Source organism: Moschus berezovskii, chromosome 4 (genome assembly GCF_049115385.1).
Source record: "Moschus berezovskii isolate FMDL1 chromosome 4, NW_MosBer_1.0, whole genome shotgun sequence".
Classification (NCBI taxonomy): domain Eukaryota; kingdom Metazoa; phylum Chordata; class Mammalia; order Artiodactyla; family Moschidae; genus Moschus; species Moschus berezovskii.
This window is the reverse complement of record NC_142463.1, coordinates 90,672,055-90,695,302: the sequence shown is the minus strand read 5'-3', so window position 1 is coordinate 90,695,302 and position 23,248 is coordinate 90,672,055. Positions and strand designations below refer to the sequence as shown.

At 40.5% G+C, this 23,248-nt stretch overlaps 2 protein-coding genes across 2 annotated transcripts in view; both read right to left on the bottom strand.

The window, feature by feature from the left end:
- CHI3L2 (chitinase 3 like 2) overlaps window positions 1-23,248 on the bottom strand; it is a 271,894-nt gene that overhangs the window by 136,102 nt on the left and 112,544 nt on the right. The window lies entirely within an intron of this gene.
- Window positions 125-8,211, bottom strand: CIMAP3 (ciliary microtubule associated protein 3). Its single transcript, XM_055402675.2, has 6 exons — window positions 8,188-8,211; window positions 7,786-7,928; window positions 7,074-7,172; window positions 6,190-6,320; window positions 4,624-4,741; window positions 125-3,237 (listed from the first exon to the last, which is right to left on the bottom strand). Exons 1-6 carry the CDS (start codon window positions 8,204-8,206, stop codon window positions 3,169-3,171), a joined length of 579 nt encoding a protein of 192 aa, XP_055258650.2. The 5' UTR covers window positions 8,207-8,211; the 3' UTR covers window positions 125-3,168.

Genomic DNA, 23,248 nt, shown 5'->3' with positions numbered 1-23,248 from the left:
CTGCCTTACTAAAACAGCATTATGATTAGGTTTTACTCCATTAAAACCTAAAAAAAACAATTAACCCCTTGAACCAAATCCATATGTAAAATAAATAAGACACTGCATGTTTTATTTTTTATAATCGTCTGCATTTTTTCTTACATACTTGTATATATAGCTCAGCATTTCAAGTGACCCTGAAGGTTAATAGAAGCTATTTTTATTGAAGTTAAAATTTTACTTTTTATCAAATCAGACTACTGTTTTAGAAAGGGGAGTTTCCTTCCCTGGCAAAAGCTTTGAGAATGTGAACCAAACAACAGTGTGAAAAAATTCTCTCACTTTTATCAACACCTCCAAAGAAGGGGCCCAAGACCCTGTGTCAAAAAAATAACAAATGCTAAATTACCACCTCTGAAAAAAGCTGCACGTGTATGGACCCAAAGGAGAAAAGAAAGGGATGTGTGTGAGAGAGGTGAGAAAAGTTAATCTTGACTAATTTCAAGTCATAAAAATACTTTTAACATGATGATTAAAATCTTTAAATCATTAGATTAAATGGAGTAAATGTTTTTAGATTGAGGTATCTAGCATTATCTTTATATTTTAAGTTGATTTCCAGTGAACTTTCACTATTTTCTTCAGAGGACCTTGTCCCCTAAAGCTAGGAAAGGTTGGGGGCGGGAGAAGAAGGGAACGACAGAGAATGAGATGGCTGGATGGCATCACCGACAGTGTGGACATGGGTTTGAGTGAACTCCGGGAGTTGGTGATGGACAGGGAGGCCTGGCGTGCTGTGATTCATGGGGTCGCAGAGAGTCGGACACGACTGAGCGACTGAACTGAACTGAACTGAACCTTCCAGTGGCTCATTCAACAGCTCGCACTCACCATGGGATGGCCTTGAAGAGTACAGCAGGCTATAGTTTTTTTAGGCAGTAGCAGCATCTCACTCTTTGTTATCCAGACACATGAAGTCTTGCCATCAGGCTAAGTAGGGGACTACCCTGGTAGTCTGGTGGTTAAGAACCCACCTTGCAATGCAGGGCACACGGGTTCGATCCCTGGTAGGGGAACTAAGATCCATGTGAGTAACTCACATGTTATCCTGTGAGTAACATGCCGTGAGTAACTAAGCCTGTGTGCTGCAACTACTGAGCCTGCATACTCTGGAGCCCATGTGCCACAACTAGAGAGGCCAAGTTCCACAACTACTGAAGCCGACATTCTCTGGAGCCCACACGCTGCAACTACTGGGCCCACATGCCACAATTAGAGTCCATGCACCACAAAGAAAGATCCTGCATGATACAATGAAGACCCTCTGTGCCACAAGTAGGACCCAACACAGCTAAATAAATAAATAAGAAGGCTAAGTAGGCATAGAAGGACCTTCCCAATATAAGATGCTGCTGCTGCTGCTGCTAAGTCGCTTCAGTCGTGTCCGACTCTGTGCAACCCCATAGATGGCAGCTGACCAGGCTCCGCCGTCCCTGGGATTCTCTAGGCAAGAACACTGGAGTGGCTTGCCATTTCCTTCTCCAATGTGTGAAAGTGAAGTCGCTCAGTCGTGTCCGACTAGTAGCAACCCCATGGACTGCAGCCCATCAGGCTCTTCTGTCCATGCGATTTTCTAGGCAAGAGTACTGTAGTGGCTTGTCATTGCCTTCTCCGATATAAGGTGCTAGACTACACTTAATGCCTATTCTGAAGAAACCATACTTGAGTTATTAAGGTTTGTGTTGGAAGTAAAAGGCCTGTCTTCCAGGCAATGTCTGGGCTTCCCAGGTGGCTCAGTGGTAAAGAATTCACCTGCCAACACAGGAGATGCAGGTTTGGTCCCTGGATGGGGAAGGTCACCTGGAGAAGGAAATGGCAACCCATTCCAGGATTCTTGCCTGGAAAATTCCAAGGACAGAAGATCCCAGTGGGCTACAGTCCATGAGACCACAAAGAGTGGGAGTGCAACTGAGCAAATGAACACACACCAGGCAATGTCTAGATAAGTACTTTGAACGTGGCTCTCATGACTTCTGACCTTGGCACACCTAGAGCAACTTGTGAGGCTTTAGGGCATCATTCAAACTGGAAGTCAAGGGCAAAGCCAATCTACTAGCCTCCCTGGGAAGTCCTTCTCATATTTCAGTCCAGGGCCGTGGAGCCAGTAGATGAGTCTATTCTGATTCCTGCTGCATCCCCAGTTCTTGCCACTCTGCCTGATGCATGTTTGGAATTCAGTATGATGATGGCTGACAGACTAAATAGATGATGTAATAGGAAAGGGGGAGGGGAGATTATTGGTTCTTTGACTTTTTATGCAAACCTGAGAAAGGCAATCAAATCAACAACCCACTCCAGTATTCTTGCCTGGAAAATCCCATGGACAGAGGAGCCTGGCTGGCTACAGTCCACAGAGTCACAAAGAGTCGGACTCGACTCAGTACAGCACAGAGAAAGACAATCAAGTCAGGACCTTCCCACTCCATGCTGGGAAACTTGGACACTTTGAAGCGCTCCTAAAACATTTACTCTGCCTTTAAGTGTCCTCTGCATCCAAAAAGCCCCAAAACAAGGCCCAGCAAGCCATCCAAAGCCTTGACATGTATAGAACAATAAATAGTCTCCTATCACCAGGGCTAGTGGTGTGGTGGTTTAGTTGCTAAGTCGTGTCTGACTCTTGAAAACCCATGGACTGTAGCCTGCCAGGCTTCACTTTCCATGGGATTTCCCAGGCAAGCCATTTCCTTCTCCAGAGAAGAGGATCTCCCAACTCAGGGACTGAACCCTTAACTCCTGCATCACAAGCAGATTCTTCACTGATGAGCCACCAGGGAAGCCCCAGGCTAGTGGTAGAAAACATAAAACTTGTGGCTGGGAATTAAAGGGCAAGGACCCATAAGTATAATATTTCAGTCAAGTGAAGCCACCCCGCTGAACAGTCAGTAGGAACTACTCTAACCCTTCTACATGAATACACAACAAACCAGAACAAGGAGAAAGAGCCTTCTAAACTAGTCTTTACACTGTCATGCAGTACTTAGGAGGCCCTTGCCCCTCCCTGTGCCCTATGCTGGCAGACAGGAGGGTCAGAGCAATGGAGAAAGACAAGAGCACCTCTGTGCTCTGCACTGTTCTGTCCTGGAGAATTTGTGGTCAGGAGGAGCACGTGAAGGGAGTCACAGCTTTTCAGTCATAGTACAGGCTTAGGTAGGCCAGACGGTTCCGATGCTTTCTAAAGTCTTTGTCTGTGGGCAGCTGCAATGAAAGAATATTATCTAGGTCAATATTCAGTTGAGAACCCACTGCCTCTGGTCTTCCTGGCTGTGCAAAATAAGCATGTATATTATACGTGTTGTGGCCTAGCTGAACCTCAACCCCATAGTAACCTAGCCTCACTGGGTCTCTCAGCATTGCTCGTATATCTACTCTTTGTCATCTTACTCTGGAAGTGTCATACTAGGAATTATTTTCTACTTGGTAAATTGTCAAGTATCACTGGTAGGACTTCCCTGGTAGTACAGTGGATAAGAATCTGCCTGCCAATGCAGGGGACATGGGTTCCATCCCTAGTTCAGTAAGATTCTACATGACATGAGCATCTAAGCCCGAAAGCCCACACCCCAGAGCCCGCAAGTCCCCGCTACTGAGCCCATGTGCTGCAACTACTGTAGCCTGTGTGTCTACAGCTTGTGCTCTGCAACAAGAGAAGCCATTGCATTAAGAAGCCCGAGCACTGCAAGGAAGAGTAGCCCCTGCTTGCCGCAACTAAAGAAAGCCTGCCCATGCGCAGCAACGAAAACCTAGCACAGTGAAAAATAAATGAATAATTAATTATTTTAAAAGTATAGCTGGTAAAATTCTTGAAAAGAAAAATTATATGTTTAATTCTTGAATGTTACCCATAGGGCCTCGCATAATGATGTTAATACATTTGGTGTTTAATACATACTTGCAGAATTAATCCCAAGTTCCACTGGAGAATAAAGGGCATCTTTGGAATTATGATAGCTGACATGGACTGAGCATTTATTATGCTACAAGTATGGCACTAAATACTTTTCTACAATATCTCAATCTTTACAACTTTATCAGATAGTCTGTTATTATATGCATTTTAACACTAAGCACACTGATGCTTAGAAAAGTAAGATTATTAGACAAAATCACACAGCAATCAAATATGGAACTAGAATTTTAACCCAGGCAGTCTGTTCCTAAAATCCAAGTTCTTGGCAGAATGATCCACAGCCCCTAACACTAAGTGGTGTGATGAGAAGAGCAATGGCTTAGAAGTCACCAGATCTAGGATCTATCTGAGCAACTTCAACAAGCCACTTAATCCATCTGAGCCTCAGTTTCCTCCTCAGTCTCAGAGGATAATTATTTTGTACTAACCACAGAAGTTTATTTGAGGACTGAATAAGAAAATGTGACTTCTGTTCCATCACACTCACCTTTAAAAATCTAGTGAAATTGGGTAACTCTCCAAAAAAATTCCCATATGTATATACACAAAATTGTGCAAGTAATTTCAGGGGAACAAAGACTTAACTGAAGCTTATTCACAGACTCCTGGTTAAGAATCACTGATACACATGGAAGTATTAGGTAAAGGACTCCAGAGAAGTCCAATCCTATTACCTCAGCTCTCAGGGTTCTTTTCTGTAGACATGGAACCTGAGCCCAGTCTGGAGATCCAAATTTCATTGGCCACCTGACTCTCTTGGGTCGCTTTATCTCTGGGTTGTATGTGGTAGGGCTAGAAATAAAAATACAGAACATCATGTGTAATGAGTTAGCGATCATATATAATCTTCCACCTCTGATCTAGAGTCCTAAACCCTTTGGGAAAAGGCAGTCAACTGATTCACATAGGATTCCTTTGCTTGTTAAAGTATTTCTAATTAAGTTTCAGTGTTCAAGGTATCTAGTCTTGACTAAGTAAAAACTCAACTCCAGTTTAAAATATTTCTGGAAGTTCAGTCTCCTTAGCTGAGAGATCAAAAGATCCCAGAAATGGTGGATGATAAAGGAAAGTTAACACAGTGATGCATAAGTACTGCTCATGGTGTAAAATTGAGGAGGGAAAAAAGTGCTAATTTAAAGTATCAACAATCTGGGGTCAGTAAAGTAGAAACATGTAAAATTCCTTGACAATGGGATTATTTAATTATAGCCTTTGTTCATAACATTCTTTTGGCATAGATTCTTTGCTGTGGAAATAACATGTAGAGTGGACATAGGAATCAAGATTCAATATCTCTATTCCTTACTACAACCTTGAAAAAGTTATACTCACTCTCTGATCTTTGAAATTCTCACCAGTAAAAAAAAAAGAACTTGACCCCATGCCCTACCATTCCACACATTCTCACCGGCTTCCTAAAGCACTGAGACTGCCTCCCTTGGTCTACTGGCCTATGTACTAAAGTTATCACCACCCCCACCTTCCCCACCCCATTCTCACTTCCTCCTTGCCCACGATACTCTAGCCACACTAGCCTTCTTTCTTTTTTTTCTGCACACCAATTTCCTTCCCAAGAACAGCCTTTGTACTTGAAGTTCCTTCTGCCTGGGAAACTCTGGGCCTAGATTTTCACAGGGCCAGCTCATTCTTGTCATAATGATTTCAGACCAAGTGTCATTTCCCTAAAAGATCTATCTTGACAATACTTGCCAAAGTACATAGATTCTAGTCCACCACTCTGTATCATGTCAGCATCTTGTTTGGTTTCATTCAGCATAACACCAGGTGACCTCACTTCCTAGTGTGTCTATGACAGCCCCAGCTAATGGCTACTGTCTTGGTATAATTATTAATAAGACCCCATTTCAAGTCTTGAAGTGTCATGTGCTGACTAATAAATTATGTAGTCACTCTCTTTATTACTATTGATATTTTCTTGTTTATTTGCTTCTCATCTGTCTGGACTCTAGATGTAAGCTCCAAGAAATTAGGAATCTTGCATGATGGGTTTAATGCAAAATCCTTGGAACCCATGAAACTGCTTGGCCTTTTATAAATATTTATTGAATGAACCACTACACTCTACCACTCTATAATTTCTAGAGACCTGGAAGGCAAGAGGTTGAATCTTTAAGGCTAGATGGTTTCTTATTTAGAGGGCATGGTTGGGATGAAACCCCTTTTTGTACTTCCTTTCCTATTGCTCTTTGTTGAAGTACAGCAGAAAAAGGAGCACATACCCAGGATAATAAGAGTCCTTTGAGTATGTCTGAAAGCGAGGCAACATGGCATTAAATGGAGCAAAATTTGGTTTGTGTGTTTGTTCTCGAACATTGACTGTCTGGTACATGCCTGGGTAAGGTGCCATATCCTGTTTCCAAGAAAAAGATCAATATGTTAGAGGGTGATATATATGTGTAAAGTCTTTTAATTAGAAAAAACAAAGTTATCCTCTCCCTGTTCATGTATCAGCTATGGTTTAACTACCTCAATCTATAGAAATGGCTTACAGTAGGTAGAAAACCAAGATAAGTGTATGGTTCAGCTACGTAAAGGTACCTAATGCTTATTCTGTAGAAACAAACCTATGAGGGTAGAGAGCCATGGTAACTTATCACAGTTACTACCCCCACCGTCCCACCATCCCACTCAGATTCTTTTGGAGCCAGTATCCCCCTCCCTGAGCTTAAGTGTCAAGAAAAAGTCCAACAAGAGATTAACAAACAATAATTAAGACTTGAAATCCAGTTACACAAAAGAATGAAGAAGTTGGAATTGGTTTTTTAACTGATAAGATATTATACTATATATTACAAGTAATTATATGATGCGTGTAAACAAAGCTTCTAGTATTTTACTAGCAAGTGTCTCAGGGCTAAAACCTTGCTTTGGTATTATTTCTTCTTAGAATTATTTTCCACTCTCCCAGAACACTCACACACACATTTGCCATGTTAACATTCATGCTTTTAAGATAGGTTTTTTAGTAACTTTTGCCCAAAAGACCTTTTTGTCTTGAATTTGGGGCATATTCTTTAGGTAGCCTCCAGCTATGCTCCCCAATGCAAATACGTTCAACAGCATGGATCACAGTGAAATCTAAGCACATCCAGCCGTGTCTAACCTTGCTAACTGGCTTAAACCTTGTGGCTGTTCTGGCGCCAAGAGTGTATCCTTTTTTACTGGTCGGGATCTTAGAGAGGTTGTATGCCAAGCCATACTTCTTCAGGTGTTATGTAGAAAACAAACAAAGAAAAAACACATATAGAGAACATTATAGTTATTAAAACAGTCTGTACTTAAAGTATTCCTGAATCTTCTCTGCAAAGTTGCTCTTTCTTTCTTGATTCTCCTGAATCATGATCATACAATTACATAAGTAACACAAATAGTTGCATTCCTACAAAGGAATGTGGCTAGATAGGTAGAGTGAATGTCATTTCTATACATTCCAGTGAATCCAGTTTTCTGGGTCCCACAGAGCTGAATCTGCTCTAATTCAACTGTCAGTATGATTATACAATTTCATAAACTACCTATCAGCACAGCCACAGTCCAGGTTTGGACTAAGAGGAGATACTGAGTCACTGGTCTTTGTGACTGTGAATAGTGAAGGAACAATACTGGGAACTGCATGAGGCCAAGGCTTGCATTTGGTGGTGATGGCCAAGGGGAACAGTTGCCCTTTACTTTCTGATTGTAGAGGACCAGGGCACTTTCTCATGTTGGGACCCTGATGGTCACAAATCCCATAGGGCTTTTCTTTGGGATAACTTGGGTTTCCTTAGATAATAGTCTGGAAACTGACACCCATCTAAGGGAAGGTGAATACTCACATCTTCTGCTATGTAACATCCAGGCCCTCTGTTGGGGGCTCCTCTAATAGGGGGAAATTTGTTTCCCAACAAGCTTGAGGATTGGAAGTGAGGAAAGATCTTCCTATGTTGACATGTTCCAAAGGAGTAGTTAAGCAGTGGCTCTGCAGATAGAGAAAGAAGAGAAACTTCACATAAGGAAAGGCCCCTTGGTCTAAGTGAAAGCTTCAGGGCTAGTGGGGGGTGGGCCGCAGGACAGAGCTCTTAAGGGCAGACCCTTAAGAAAAATCCATGTAAAGGGTAGCTCAAATCTATGTAAAGGGATGAACTGCATTTCCCCCTCCCTTTGCCCTTCTTCTTTCCCAGCCTTCCTACTCTTCCTCCTGCCTCTACTGTAGACTCCCCTACTACAGCCCTCCTCACCTGCTTTAAGGAAGCACATCTCAGGAGCACCACCAAGCCCAGGGTTTGTGTACTACGTTGCCCAAGAAACAGAGGCGGGGCCGGGCAGCCCCAGCCACCCGGCTCCCAGAGAGGAGTGGTTCTGAGTTAGCCAACTCAGCAGTGGGGATTCCTGTGGAGCCCGCTTTGGGGCAGGAACTGAGCCTCCCAGGCCAGGAACCCAGGGTAGTGGGAACTCTGAAGCTGGGCAGGAGGTAGGGGGTTTGCTAGATCCAAGTTTTAGGCTGAAGAGCTTTGAAAGCTGGGCCACTGGAAATGCACTACTGAGGAAGGATGGACTCCTTCCACGTGCAGGATACCTTGAAATCCAGGCTACTGGGATCAGGAATGTAGAAAAACACAGCCTCTGCAGTGATGATCTATGCAGGTGGGCTTCTTGGGCAATGCCCAGAAGAGGGGAGTTGGGAACCTAATGGAACCTAGGTAGTTCTGTATTAGGCCTGTTTTCAATCCCATGGATGGAGGAGCCTGGTAGGCTGCAGTCTGTGGGGTCGCTAAGGGTCGGACACGACTGAGCGACTTCACTTTCACTTTTCCCTTTCATACATTGGAGAAGGAAATGGCAACCCACTCCAGTGTTCTTGCCTGGAGAATCCCAGGGACGGGGGAGCCTGGTGGGCTTCCGTCTATGGGGTCACACAGAGTCAGACACGACTGAAGTGAGTTAGCAGCAGCAGCAGCAGACCCATTTTTCCTTTTCTTCAAGGCATTCCTATCAGGTTATCCCCTTACACCCTTAAGAGGGGCTCAAGTCTTTAAAAGGTCTGGAATCCTTAAGCAGAACAGTAAGAGTACAATGGAATAAAAGAAGTGCTTAAATTTGGAGGCAGTTACTTAGTTAAGTCCCAGGTTCCTCATCTCTAAATTAGGAGCTGCTGCTGCTGCTGCTGCTGAGTCACTTCAGTCGTGTCCGACTCTGTGTGACCGCATAGATGGAAGCCCACCAGGCTCCCCTGTCCCTGGGATTCTCCAGGCAAGAACACTGGAGTGGGTTGCCATTTCCTTCTCCAATGTGTGAAAGTGAAAGTGAAGTCGCTCAGTCGTGTCCGACCCCTAGCGACCCCACGGACTGCAGCCTACCAGGCTCCTCCATCTATGGGATTTTCTAGGCAAGAGTACTGGAGTGGCTTGCCATTGCCTTCCCCGAAATTAGGAGCAATAATTCCTTTTTACAGGGTTGTTGAGAGGGTTAAGATAACAGGATTAAAGAGGGTCATTGCCTAGGGCTTGGTAGGTCACAATAGGAGAGATTTTTATTGCTGCAACAGTATCTAGCCAGGTTAGGAGTACTCCAACCCTAACCTAAGAAGAAATATCAGGGTATATGATGACTTCTTTACCTTTGTCCTAGATATTAACCCTAACTTGTTCTCACTTGATTTTAGGATAACTTTCAGAGTTGTCAAGTGTGGCAGGCAACAGAAAGCACAGTGTAATTGGTACATTTGTCTTTGGCTTCTGAGAATTGTCTTGGGATCCACACATACCCAGGGTTAGCACTGTCTACAGGCATGATTTTATAGCTCTAATGTAGGGTTCCAAGAGAAGTGATCCTGAGCCCTAGAGGATATTTTGGAAACTTAGAGCAGTCTTTTGGGTTTCCCAGGTGATACTAGTTGTAAAGACCCCGCCTGCCAATGCAGGAGACATAAGAGACATGGGTTTGATCCCTGGGTTGGGAAGATCCCCTGGAGGAGGGCATGGTAACCCACTCCAGTATTCTTGCCTAGAGAATCCCATGGACAGAGGAGCCTGGTGGATCACCGTCCATAGAGGTTGCAAAGAGTCGGACATGACTGAAATGACAGCACAGAAGCCTTTTGCTTGTTAAAAATTATTGAGGTGATGCTCCTGGTCAGTGGACCAGGAAGGCTGGATACCTGTAGCTCACTGTGCAGTTGCACAGTGAATTGTGTCAAGTCCTATATAACACTCCAATGTCTTCCTGGCTTCTATGAAAAAAAATAATTATATTTGACATATATACAAAAAAGACAGTTGTTTTTTTTTAAAGTAATGCAGAAAGCCCAATAATATAGGAGAAGGTCTTAAGAGAAACAAAACTTAACTGGAATAATGATATGGTCTCAACATTATTGAACAATTTGCTTCAAATCTCCTTTCTACTCAAAATATAATTGCAGTAACAATGATGGTAAACAAAATGTAAAGAGATATAGTATTAATTTGATTATTTTCACTGTCTTTAGGAATATTAATATTTGTAGTACCACAGTGTTTTTTTGGAAATTAGTGTTTACATTATTAGTAACATGAAACAGGTCTCACAAAGTACTTTGAAATTATGACAACATATTCTTCATTGGTAGGTTGGTTTGCTTCAGACTAATTCTCCAGCTGAGAAGAGATAGAAATACCAGATAAAACATACATATTTCAAGATATCAGAGATATAGCAAAGAAAAAAGAATCTGAAGGGCCAAGACCCTGGAGAGAGGGCAGCCCAAAGTGGTGAGCCCAACATTTGGTGCTGTTCGCTTTGAACATTCACTAATTAAAAATCTCACTGAGAAGCAGAGAATTTGAGCAGAACTTTGATCAGACAGTCTCTAAAGATGGGGAGCAAAAGTTAGGCTGACCATGGCAGAGGAGAAACTGGAAAACACCCTGGACTTTTAGTTAGGAGTCTAAAGAGATACAACTCAGCTATAAAAGTAAATAGAACAGCTCTCAAAAAAAAAAAAAATCCTGAAATTCAGTTTTGTATCAACTCTAGTCCCCAACTCCATTAAGATAATCTATTTCTACCCTTATTGCATACCCAAAACAAAAGTAAAGCATCTTGTACAATAGCATTTGAGCCCAAATAATTTGTATAATTTTTAAGCAAAATGTTCAACATTCAACATAAAGCAACCTCTCGTACCAAAAGAAAAAACAAAGCACCTAAGTAGACATAAACCCAAAAGGAATCCAGAGATTGGAGTATCAAGAGTGGACTTTAACAGTACTTGACTTCAGGTTTTACAAGAAGGCTGAAGAGCAGCGTGAACATAGGAAGCAAAAGAAAGCAAGGAAATTTGTGATCAAGAAGCAGATTCTTGGCTTCTGAGGTAAGAGGCTAAAAGAAAAATATAGATTACACTCTAAAAACAGTCAATAAAGACTGCAGTGTACTTAGGGAAAGAGAAAATTTCCCCCACCAATCTTTATGTTTATGTTACTAATATAACACACAAGTGTCCACATACATCCAGATTGATGCAAATTTATCAACTTTTCATTAAAGCCAATCCAGACATAGTACAAAGATAGACTGTATTTTATGTATATTTCCTGTATTACTAATTGTGTGATGGTAAAATTCAGAAGTTAGACAGAATTTCAGGTAGCTCTAAGGATTGTCAAGAATCATTGAATCTTTAAATGATGGATTTTTTGAATGATGATCATGTGTAAATGAAACTTTACAGGTGACTACTTGGAACAGAATAATAGACAAAACTTTATATGTAGCCACTTTTGATGAAAGCTTTTTAAAGAATTCAGCAGGTCTTGTCATGTACATTTCTAACTATGAAGCTATGATGCTATCATCAAGGGATGCCTGATGCTTATGGAGACTGTTATAGACTTATTAGTTAGTTATCTGCTTTCCTCATTTGACTATGTATGAGGCCATTGTATTAATAAGAATTACAATTTTAGGAAAGCACCTCCTCTGTTGAAGTGGTCTAATTGAATGGGGATACGTAATTCAACATTTGTATAATGTTTTAAATATATTTTTGTCTCATTTTAAAACATATTGGATTTAATGGTATTATATCAATTCAGCAAATGATAAAAGTGATAATTGTATTTAAGAAACTAAATGAAAAGATGAAGAATTTTAGAAACAGTAATAAAAAAGCAAATAAAAATTGTAGAAATAAAAAGTGCCATCACCAAAAGTAAGAAATGAATACACGGGGAACAGAAGATTATAAAATTTGAAAAAAAAATTAATGAAATGAAAAATGAATCAGAAGAATGTATACAGACCAAAGCTTGAGGAGGCAAGGATAGAAAATACAGAGGCAGAGGAGAAACAGTGAAAAGTTCTAACACACATGTATTTGAAGTTCCACAAGGAATGGAGAGAAAGAGAATGTGGCAGATGCTAGAGTTGAAGAGATGATGGCTGAGAATATTTCAGAACTGATGAAAAACATTTAACCAGAATTTAACAAATGCTATAGTCTAAAGCAAGATAAATACAAAGAAAATTTCATTTGATCATATCATAGTGAAACACATGCAAAATAGAGAAAAATTTGAGATTGGCTAGATAGAAAAGGTAGGTTACTTTTAAAGAGGCAACAATAAGCCTGGAGGATGAATTCTTAAGAGAAACAAGAGAAACTAGGAAACAATGGAATAGTATCTTTAAGTGCTAAAGAAATAACAGTAAAAAGGATGGGATACCTATTCCATATGAAGACTAACAAAAACAAAGTTAATGTATGTGTACCAAGGATATGAGGGGCATAGAAAAACTGAGCAATTACTTCAGATTGAGGTACACTGATGAACACAATGTAATACAACATTTAATCCTGGATAGGATCCTGTATGAGATAGGAAAGATACATTGTTGGGATAACAAATTTGAATAGGGTATGTAGATATAAGAATAGTGTATGAATCTGATTTTCAAATTGAAAGAGCTGCTCTGATCATGATTTATGAGAATCTCAGGTAGGGTAACAGTAGGGTTTTTAGAGGGGATGGGGAATCATTGCATAAAAAGATATATATATATATATATATATATATATATATATATATAAATGGGTAGAAATAGAAGCAAAATTTAACAATTGAGGATTTGGGTGAATGGGCCTGAGGGAATTCTTTGTACTGTTTTGAAGATTTTCTTTAGATTTGAAACTTTCAAAATAATAATTAAAATATGTATGTATAATTATGGGTGAGAAAGGAAGCCAAGATATAAGAGAAAATATAAGCAAGTGAAAGTGTTAGCCACTCAGTTGTGTCTGACTCTTTGCCACCCCATGGACTCTAGCCCACCAGGTTACTGTCTATGGAATTCTCCAGGCAAGAGTACCGAAGTGGGTTGCCCATCTGCAAAGTACAATAAAATATCCACTACCCATATGTAACTACTGAGCACTTGAAACATGGTTAGTCCAAATTGAGATGTATGTAAGTATAAAATGCACACTAGATTTTAAAAGCTTAGAATGAAAACAAAGTGTACAAACTAAGATTTAAGTGTTATACTGGTTGCATGTTGACATGATAATAGTTAGATATATTTGGTTAAATAAACATATATTTAAGTTAACTTTATATTCTACTTTTTAATGTAATTGTTAGAAAATTTAAACACATTGTTTGAATTGTATTTCCATTGGATAATGCTCATCTCTAGAAATAAAAGCACTTACAGATCGATAAGGAAAAACAACCTAATTTTTTTAAATTGGTAAAATGCTTGAATGCACACTATAGACAAAAAGAATATCCAAATGACTACTAAACATATTAAAACTGCTCAATATCAACAGTCAAAAAGGAAATGCATATTAAAACCACAATGACATACCCACCTGATGGATAAAATTATAAAGATGGAGAAGAGTGCTAAGGTTGTGAAATAGCTAGAAACTTTTAATACACTTTTAGTATAAGTGTAAATTGATACATTCACTTTGAAAAATGGATAGTGTTTACTGAAACTGAACATAGACATCTCTATGATCTAATAATTTCTACTCCTTGGTGTTTGCTCAGCAGAAATGCATACAGTTGTGTTCCAAAGACATTGCTGCTGCTGCTGCTGCTGCTGCTAACTCACTTCAGTTGTGTCCGACTCTGTGTGACCCCATAGACGGAAGCCCACCAGGCTCCCCCTTCCCTGGGATTCTCCAGGCAAGAACACTGGAGTGGGTTGCCATTTCCTTCTCCACCAAAGACATTACAAGAACATTAAAAGCAATATTACCGATAATATTCCCCAAACCAGAACAACTGAATATCCATTAACATTAGGTCAGTCTTCATTCCAATCCCAAAGAAAGGCAATGCCAAAGAATGCTCAAACTACCGCACAATTGCACTCATCTCACACGCTAGTAAAGTCATGCTCAAAATTCTCCAAGCCAGGCTTCAGCAGTATGTAAACCGTGAACTCCCAGATGTTCAAGCAGGTTTTAGAAAAGGCAGAGGCACCAGAGATCAAATTGCCAACATCCGCTGGATCATGGAGAAAGCAAGAGAGTTTCAGAAAAACATCTATTTCTGCTTCATTGACTATGCCAAAGCCTTTGACTGTGTCGATCACAATAAACTGTGGAACATTCTGAAAGAGATGGGAATCCGAGAGCACCTGACCTGCCTCTTGAGAAACCTGTATGCACGTCAGGAAGCAACAGTTAGAACTGTACATGGAACAACAGACTGGTTCCAAATAGGAAAAGGTGTACGTCAAGGTTGTATATTGTCACCTTGCTTATTTAACTTATATGCAGAGTACATCATGAGGAACGCTGGGCTGGAAGAAGCACAAGCTGGAATCAAGATTGCCGGGAGAAATATCAATAACCTCAGATATGCAGATGACACTACCCTTATGGCAGAAAGTGAAGAGGAACTCAAAGCCTCTTGATGAAAGTGAAAGAGGAGAGTGAAAAGGTTGGCTTGAAGCTCAACATTCAGAAAACAAAGATCATGGCATCTGGTCCCATCACTTCATGGGAAATAGATGGAAAAACAGTGGAAACAGTGTCAGACTTTATTTTTTGGGGCTCCAAAATCACTGCAGATGCTGATTGCAGCCATGAAATTAAAAGACGCTTGCTCCTTGGAAGGAAAGTTATGACCAACCTTGATAGTATATTAAAAAGCAGAGACATTACTTTGCCAACCAAGGTCCATCTAGTCAAGGCAGTGGTTTTTCCCGTGGTCATGTATGGATGTGAGAATTGGACTATGAAGAAAGCTGATCGCCGAAGAATTGATGCTTTTGAACTGTGGTGTTGGAGAAGACTCTTGAGAGTCCCTTATACTGCAAGAAGATCCAACCAGTCCATTCTAAAGGAGATCAATCCTGGATGTTCATTGGAGGGACTGATGCTAAAGCTGAAACTGCAATACTTTGGCCACCTCATGCGATGAGTTGACTCACTGGAAAAGACTCTGATGCTAGGAAAGTTTGGGGGCGGGAGGAGAAGGGGACGACGGAGAATGAGATGGCTGGATGGCATCACCGACTCTGTGGACATGAGTTTGAGTGAACTCCGGGAGTTGGTGATGGACAGGGAAGCCTGGCGTGCTGTGATTCATGGGGTCGCAGAGAGTCGGACACGACTGAGCGACTGAACTGAACTGATACTCATGTAAATGAATACTATAGAGGAAAGAAAAGGAATAAAAGCCTGTACATTTAATAATGTAGATTAATCTCACAGAGTTGAATGAAATAATTCAGACATGAGTATTTACACACTATATGAGCAAATTTACATGATGGTAAAAAATAAGCAAAGCTAATCTATATGTTAGCAGTCAGGATGGGGGTAGCTTTGTAAAGGAGAGTGGAAGGAATAACTAAAAGGGAACTTGAAGAACAGTTGGAGTGAAAGCAATGTTCCATTTGTTTTTAAATTGAGGTATAGCAGATTTATAATATTATATTGGTTTAATGTGTACAACATAGACTCAAAGTTTTATCAATTTTACTCCATTTGTAGTTATTATAAAATGTTGACTGTATTCCCTATGCTGCATGACATATATTTGTATCTTACTTATTTTATACATAGTAATTTGTATTTCCCAATCCCCTACCCCTATTTTACTCCTCCCCCTTCCCTCTCCCCACTAGTAACCACTAGTTTGTTCTCTGTATCTCAGTCTTTCTTTTTTTATTATATTCATTATTTTATTTTGTGTTTTAGATTCCACATCTAAGTGATATCATACAGTACTTGTCTTTCTCTGTATGACTTATTTCACTTAATATAATACCCCCTCATCTCCATCCATATTGTTGCAAATAGCAACATTTTGTTATTTTTTCATGGCTGTGTAGTATTGCTTCCATACCTTGGCTATTGTAAATAATGCTGCTATGAACATTGGGGTGCATGTGTCTTTTCGAATTAGTGTTTTTGTTTTCTTTGACTGTATACCCAGAAGTGGACTTGCTGGATCATATGACAGCAAGTGACTAACCTAAAATTGGCATTTGACAAATATTAATGCATTTTCAACCCACCACCCCCATGCCAGGGCTATATCTAACTCCAAGGGTACCTTTGTGCAAATTTTTTAATGGTGCCCTTTTATCTGGATGGGTGTCACCCCTGGTCAAGTTTCATGACTTGTTGAGTGGAACACTGACCCCGTCCCCAGTGGGATCAATGTTCCTACCCCATTGCTTTCCAGTTAGACTCCAATACTGAAGGAATGGGTTTTCATATATGTGCTAGAATTCAAGAATATGATTACCATGATCAAAGTCCCAAAGGAATGGCTGGGTGATCTGTAGCATATTGTTGTTTTCCTTCAAACTCCTGGATAGGACAGATGGCACAAACTTTGAAAATCTCTGAGAAGCTCCGGACCATAATTCTTCCTTATACGGACTTTCAAAAACCCTGACTCTCTCATGTATTGACTCCATCAGTGACAACTTTTATAAGTGGACTCTAACCAAGACTTTGGACAGTGTAACTCAGACTGGCTGCTAAGCAACAGCCCCACCCCTGAGGTCACCTCTTCAAGTCATTGTGACAAGGCTTTCTACAAGGCAATGTTATGGTGTAGAGGGAGCCAGAAAGGCTCAATTTTGAAAATAAACTCTGCCATTTATTGTAACTTCATCATCTTGGACAAGCTTTTCCCACCTGTAACACCAGGACAATATTCGCCATGCAGGAGATAAACTATACGAAGCACCCAGGCCAGTGCTTGGCTTACTTAACTTGCTCACCACCTCCCTTCCTGCCCTCATTGATTTATTCATTCAATAGGTACTTACTGCTGCTGCTGTCACTTCAGTCGTGTCCGACTCTGTGTGACCCCATAGACGGAAGCCCACCAGGCTCCCCCTTCCCTGGGATTCTCCAGGCAAGAACACTGGAGTGGGTTGCCATTTCCTTCTCCAATGTGTGAAAGTGAAAGGTGAAAGTGAAGTCGCTCAGTTGTGTCCGACCCTTAGCGACCCCACGGACTGCAGTCTATCATGCTCCTCCATCCGTGGGATTTTCTAGGCAAGAGTACTGGAGTGGCTTGCCATTGCCTTCTCCGAGGTACTTACTAAACTCTTATAATATGCTCCCGGCATTGGGAATATAGCCATGATCAGAGGCTTATAGACGTTAATCCTCATTGACCTTAATTCTCGCAGGGGAGGCAATAAAAATGATAAACACATAAAATGCATGTGGTATCAGGTATTGATAGGAAAAACAGAGGAATCAGAGGGAAGAAGGGAAAAGGAATGGTGAAAGGTAGCTTCGAGGAAAGGCCTACAGGAAGTGAGGTAGAAAGTCAAATGGAAATTTCAGGAAAGAATATTTCAGCTTGTGCAAAAACCCTGAAGCAGTAACAAGCCTGGACTATCAGAGAAACAGCACAGATGTCAACACAGTTGAAGTAAAGGGAATAAGAAAAATCAAAGGAGGTGAGATTAGAGTGGTCATGGGTGCTGGGTTCTGCCTGTCCTCTTCTTGCACATATTAGGTATACAGTAAACATTAATTTGAGTGACTAATTAATATGTAAATGTAGTACAAAAATAGGGGGAAACCAATTTTTTAGGTTGCCATGATTTCTGCATTCTAGAAATGGTGACAAGATTAATCCTTGTAGGAAAATAGTGGCTGAAAAAGCATTAGTCTAGGAAACCGCTTTGATCTAGCCAGTAACCATTGTGTTGTTTAAAAATGCTTTTCCTCAAATTCAGCAGTATTTTTCATGAAAAAGGTCAGATTTCATTCCAATCCCAAAGAAAAACAATGCCAAAAAGTATTCAAATTACCACGCAATTGCACTCATCTCACACGCTGGCAAAGTAATTCTCAAAATTCTCCGAGCCGGCCTTGGAGAATGTGAACTGTGAACTTCCAGATGTTCAAGCTGGATTTAGAAAAGGCAGAGGAACCAGAGATCAAATTGCCAACATTTGTTGGATCATCAAAAAAGCAAGAGAGGTCCAGAAGAACATCTACTTCTGCTTTATTGATTACCCCAAAGCCTTTGACTGTGTTCAGTTCAGTTCAGTTCAGTCACTCGGTCGTGTCCAACTCTCTGCGACTCCATGAACCACAGCACGCCAGGCCTCCCTGTCCATCACCAACTCCCAGAGGTCACTCAAACTCATGTCCATAGAGTCAGTGATGCCATCCAGCCATCTCATACTCTGTCGTCCCCGTCTCCTCCCACCCCCAATGCCTCCCAGCATCAGACTTTTTTCCAGTGAGTCAACTCGTCACATGAGGTGGCCAAAGTATTGGAGTTTCAGCCTTAGCATAAGTCCTTCCAATGAACACCCAGGATTGATCTCCTTTAGAATGGACTGGTTGGATCTCCTTGCAGTCCAAGAGACTCTCAAGAGTCTTCTCCAGCATCACAGTTCAAAAGCATCAATTCTTCGGCGATCAGCTTTCTTCACAGTCCAATTCTCACATCCATACATGACTTTGACTGTGTAGATCACAACAAACTGGAAAATTCTCAAAAATATGGGAAAACCAGACCACCTTACCTGTCTCCTGAGAAATCTGTATTTAGGCCAAGAAGCAACAGTTAGAACCAGACATGGAACAACAGACGAGTTCCAAATTGGGAAAGGAGTACATCAAGGCTGGATATTGTCACCTTGCTTATTTAATTTATATGCAGAGTGCATCATTAGAAATGCCAGGCTGGATGAAGCACAAGCTGGAATAAAGATTGTTGGGAGAAATATCAATAACCTCAGATATGCAGATGACACCACCCTTATGGCAGAAAGTGAAGAGGAATGAAAGAGCCTCTTGATGAAAGTGAAAGAGGAGAGTGAAAAAGTTGGCTTAAAACTCAACATTCAAAAAATGAAGATCATGGCATCCAGTCCCATCACATCATGGAAAACAGATGGGGAAGTAACGTAAACAGCAACAGGTTTTATTTTCTTGAGCTCCAGAATCACTGCAGATGGTACCTGCAGCCATGGAATTAAAAGACACTCGCTCCTTGGAAGAAAAGCTGTGACCAACCTAGACAGCACATTAAAAAGCAGAGATGTTACTTTGCCAACAAAGGTCCATAAAGTCAAAGCTATGGTTTTTCCAGTAGTCGTGTATGGATGTGAAAGTTAGACTCTAAAGAAAACTGAGCACTGAAGAATTGATGTTTTAGAACTGTGGTGTTAGAGAAGACTCTTGAGAGTCCCTTGGACTGCAAGGAGATCAAACCAGTCAATCCTAAAGGAAATCAGTCCTGAATATTCATTGGAAGGACTGATGCTGAAGCTGAAACTCCAATACTTTGGCCACCTGATGCAAAGAGGTGACTCATTTTAAAAGACCCTGATGCTGGGAAAGACTGAAGGCAGGAGGGGAAGGGGACGACAGAGGATGAGATGGTTGGATGGCATCACTGACTCAATGGACATAAGCTTGAGCAAGTTTGGGGAGCTGGTGATGGACAGGGAAGCCTGGCGTGCTGCAGTTCATGGGGTCACAAAGAGTCGGGCATGAATGAGCAACTAAACTGAACTGAACTGCATGCTCTTCACCAAGTCTAGTGCTCCACATCTTCACATTGCCTCCTCAGTATTATAGGAAACTCCTTCCAAAAAGACACCCCAAAATTCCTGTGTTCTCTTTCACTGTTGTTGAGTTGCTAAGTTGTTTCTGACTCTTTGCAGGCCCATGGAGTGCAACAAGCCATGCTCTTCTGTTCTCCACTATCTCCCAGAGTTTGCTCAATTTCATGTCCATTGAGTCAGTGATGCTACCTAACCATTTCATCCTCTGCTGCCTCTTTCTCCTTTTGCCTTCATTCTTTCCTAGCATCAGGGTCTTTTCCAATGAGTCAGCTCTTCACATCAGGTGGACAATGTATTGGAGCCTCAGCTTCAGCATCAGTCCTTCCAATGAGTATTCAGAGTTGATTTCCTTTAGGATTGACTGATTTGATTTCCTTGCAGTCCAAGTGGCTCTTAAAAGTCTTCTCCAACACACCACACTTTGAAAGCATCAATTCTTCTGCACTCAGCCTTCTTTGTGGTCCATCTCTCACATCTGTACATGACTGCTGGAAAAACCATAGCTTTGACTATCCAGACTATTGTCGACAAAGTGATGTCTCTGCTTTTGAATATGCTGTCTAGGTTTGTCATAGCTTTCTGTCCCAGGAGCAAGCATCTTTTAATTTCATGGCTGTAGTCACCATCTAAAGTGATTTGGGGGCCCAAGAAAAGAAAATCTGTGACTACTTCCACTTTTTCCCTTTCTATTTGCCATTACATGATGGGACTGGATGCCATGATCTTAGTGTTTTGAATGTTGAGTTTTAAGTCATCTGTTTCACTCTTCTCTTTCAGTCTCATCAAGAGGCTCTTCACTTTCTGCCATTAGAGTGGTGTCATGTGTATATTTTTCCTGCAATCTTGATTTCAGCTTATGATTCATCCAGTCCAGCACTTTGCGTGATGTACTCTGCATATAAGTTAAATAAGCAGAGTGACAATACACAGCCTTTTCGTACTCCTCTGAGAATGTTGAACCAGTCTGTTATTCCATATCAGGTTCTATTTTACTCCAGGCTTTATCATTTTTTGGCTGGAAATGTAATTACACTAATAACCCAATTTTACTGGCTCTTGCCTTATCCTGCTCATTGAGGACACTAGTCCCCCATATCAAGGCATGTCATGATAGTGCTCAGCTACAATCATCATGAGTGCTGTTTTTCCATGTTCTATAATCCTGTCTAAGCTCCATTTAGATCATGATATAACCTTCAGATTACTTCACAGTTCACTTACAATAAAATTCAAACTTTTAACCATGTTTCAACACCTTGCATGATCTGACCCCTCCCTAGTTGTTCCCTGGCAACACTGGTCTCCTTTTATATTTTTAACTGAAGTGACACTGGTTTATAATGTTATGTAAGTTTCATGTGCCTGACATTATTGTTTGACATCTGTGTATACTTCTGCATCCCCACCACCGAAAGTCTTGTTTCCATTCATCACCTCACACTTGACCCTTTCTACCCATTTTTCCTCCCTTTCCTGCTCTTCCCCTCTGCTAGCCATCAATTTGCTCTCTGTGTGTATGTGCTTTGATTTTTATCTCCACGATAAGTGAAATCATACAACATTTGTCTTTCTCCATCTTATTTATTTCACTTGGATGGATATCTTTAGGTTTCATTGGCAAGAGTTCATTTTTGCTTAATGGCTGAGTACGATTTCATTGCATACACATGCCATACCTTCTTTATCCATTCATCTGTCAGTGGTCACTCAGATTGTTTCCACGTCTTGGCTATTGTAAATAGTGCTGCAGTGAACATATGGGTGCATGTATCTTTTCAAATTATGTTTTCATATTCTTCAGATAACTATCCCAAAGTGGAACAGTTGAGTCTCCCAGAGGCAGCATGTAATCGGATCTTGTTTTTTAATCCATCCAGCCACTCTGTGTCTTAATTGGTGAACTTAATTCACTTGTATTTAAGGTGATTACTGCCAAGTGAGGACTTAGTACTGCCATTTAATCTTTTGTTTACTGGTTGATCTGTATATCCATTGTTTCTATTCTCTTGTGTTTCTGTCTACCATTTTAATTCAATAGTTTTCTATGATGTTTTTCTCCATTTCCTCTTTTCTTACATTTTGTTTCTCTGCTTTAGATGTTTTATGATTATCATGAGGTTTGTATAAGACATATCATAGGTAAAATAGTCCTTTTTCTGCTAATAGCAATTTATTTGCCTGTATGGATTCCGTCCTTTTCCTCTTCCCCTCATGTTTTTGTTGTCTCAAATTAACTTTTTTTAAGTTGCGAGTTCATTACCAAATTAAAGTAGGTATAGTAATTTTACTGCTTTTTCCCTTTAACTTTTACTCTATAACTGTTTAACAATCTGTTCTGAAGTTGCAATTTTCTGATTCTATTTACCACTTTACTCAAAGTTTTGAATTCTTTTGCCTTTTTGTTTGAGTTAGAAGAGTTGTTTTCAAGTAAGGCAGGTTTAGTGATGATGAACCGGAGTGTCTCATATCACCATGATACTGATGTCATTCCTGATCCTTTTTCTAACATTCATCTCCATTTACACCTGAAAGACTTTGTACTTGGTGCATCTCTGTCTGAAATGCACTTTTCCCAGATCTCAAAACAATTGGTTCTCCTGTAATATCAAGGCTCACCTCATATGATTTCTCTCCAGAGAGGCCTTCCTGGACTGCTCAAACTAAAGTTGGCTCTTCTCTTGGTCACTTTCTATTACTGTTTCATTTTCCTCTTTTTTATTTTTATTTTTTAGCTAATTTATTGCTTAAGATTCCTACCAGCAAAATATAATCCCCATAAATGTGAACTTTTTATCTTGTTTACCACTGTGTCTTTAGTACCTAGAACATTATCTAGCACATAATAATAATCATTGTAGATTCATAAATGAATACTCATTACCCAGAAAGCTGCAGGTGCCTCATCATTAACACCAGTACTGCCGTATGCTTTGAGAACACTGAGGTCTGTGTCAAAGGAGGCAGTGAAACATAATAGTTAGGACTGTGACTTCTTTTGAATATGGTTCTGCAATTAATGAGAAGTAAGATGTTGGGTGGGTTATTCAGTTTCAGATTAACGTTACCTTCTCTTCCTTGCTAAGTTGTTGGGAGAATTAAATAATAAAATACATGTAAAACACTTAGAACAGAGTTTGACTTTCAGCAAGTATGCCAGAAAATAGGAGCCATTATATTCTTATTTTATTAGTTTTAGGATCCTTTTAGTTGCAAATAAAGAAACAAACAAGCCAGCTT

Bases quoted from the DNA above. Each gene is read 5' to 3' on its own strand.
- CIMAP3 (XM_055402675.2), bottom strand. The intron at 6,321-7,073 runs GTTAGACACGGC...TCTTGGAAACAG, and splicing joins GGTTTAAGCCAGTTAGCAAG to GATATGGCACCTTACCCAGG. The intron at 3,238-4,623 runs GTAATAGGATTG...CTTTCATTGCAG, and splicing joins AAAGAACCCTGAGAGCTGAG to CTGCCCACAGACAAAGACTT.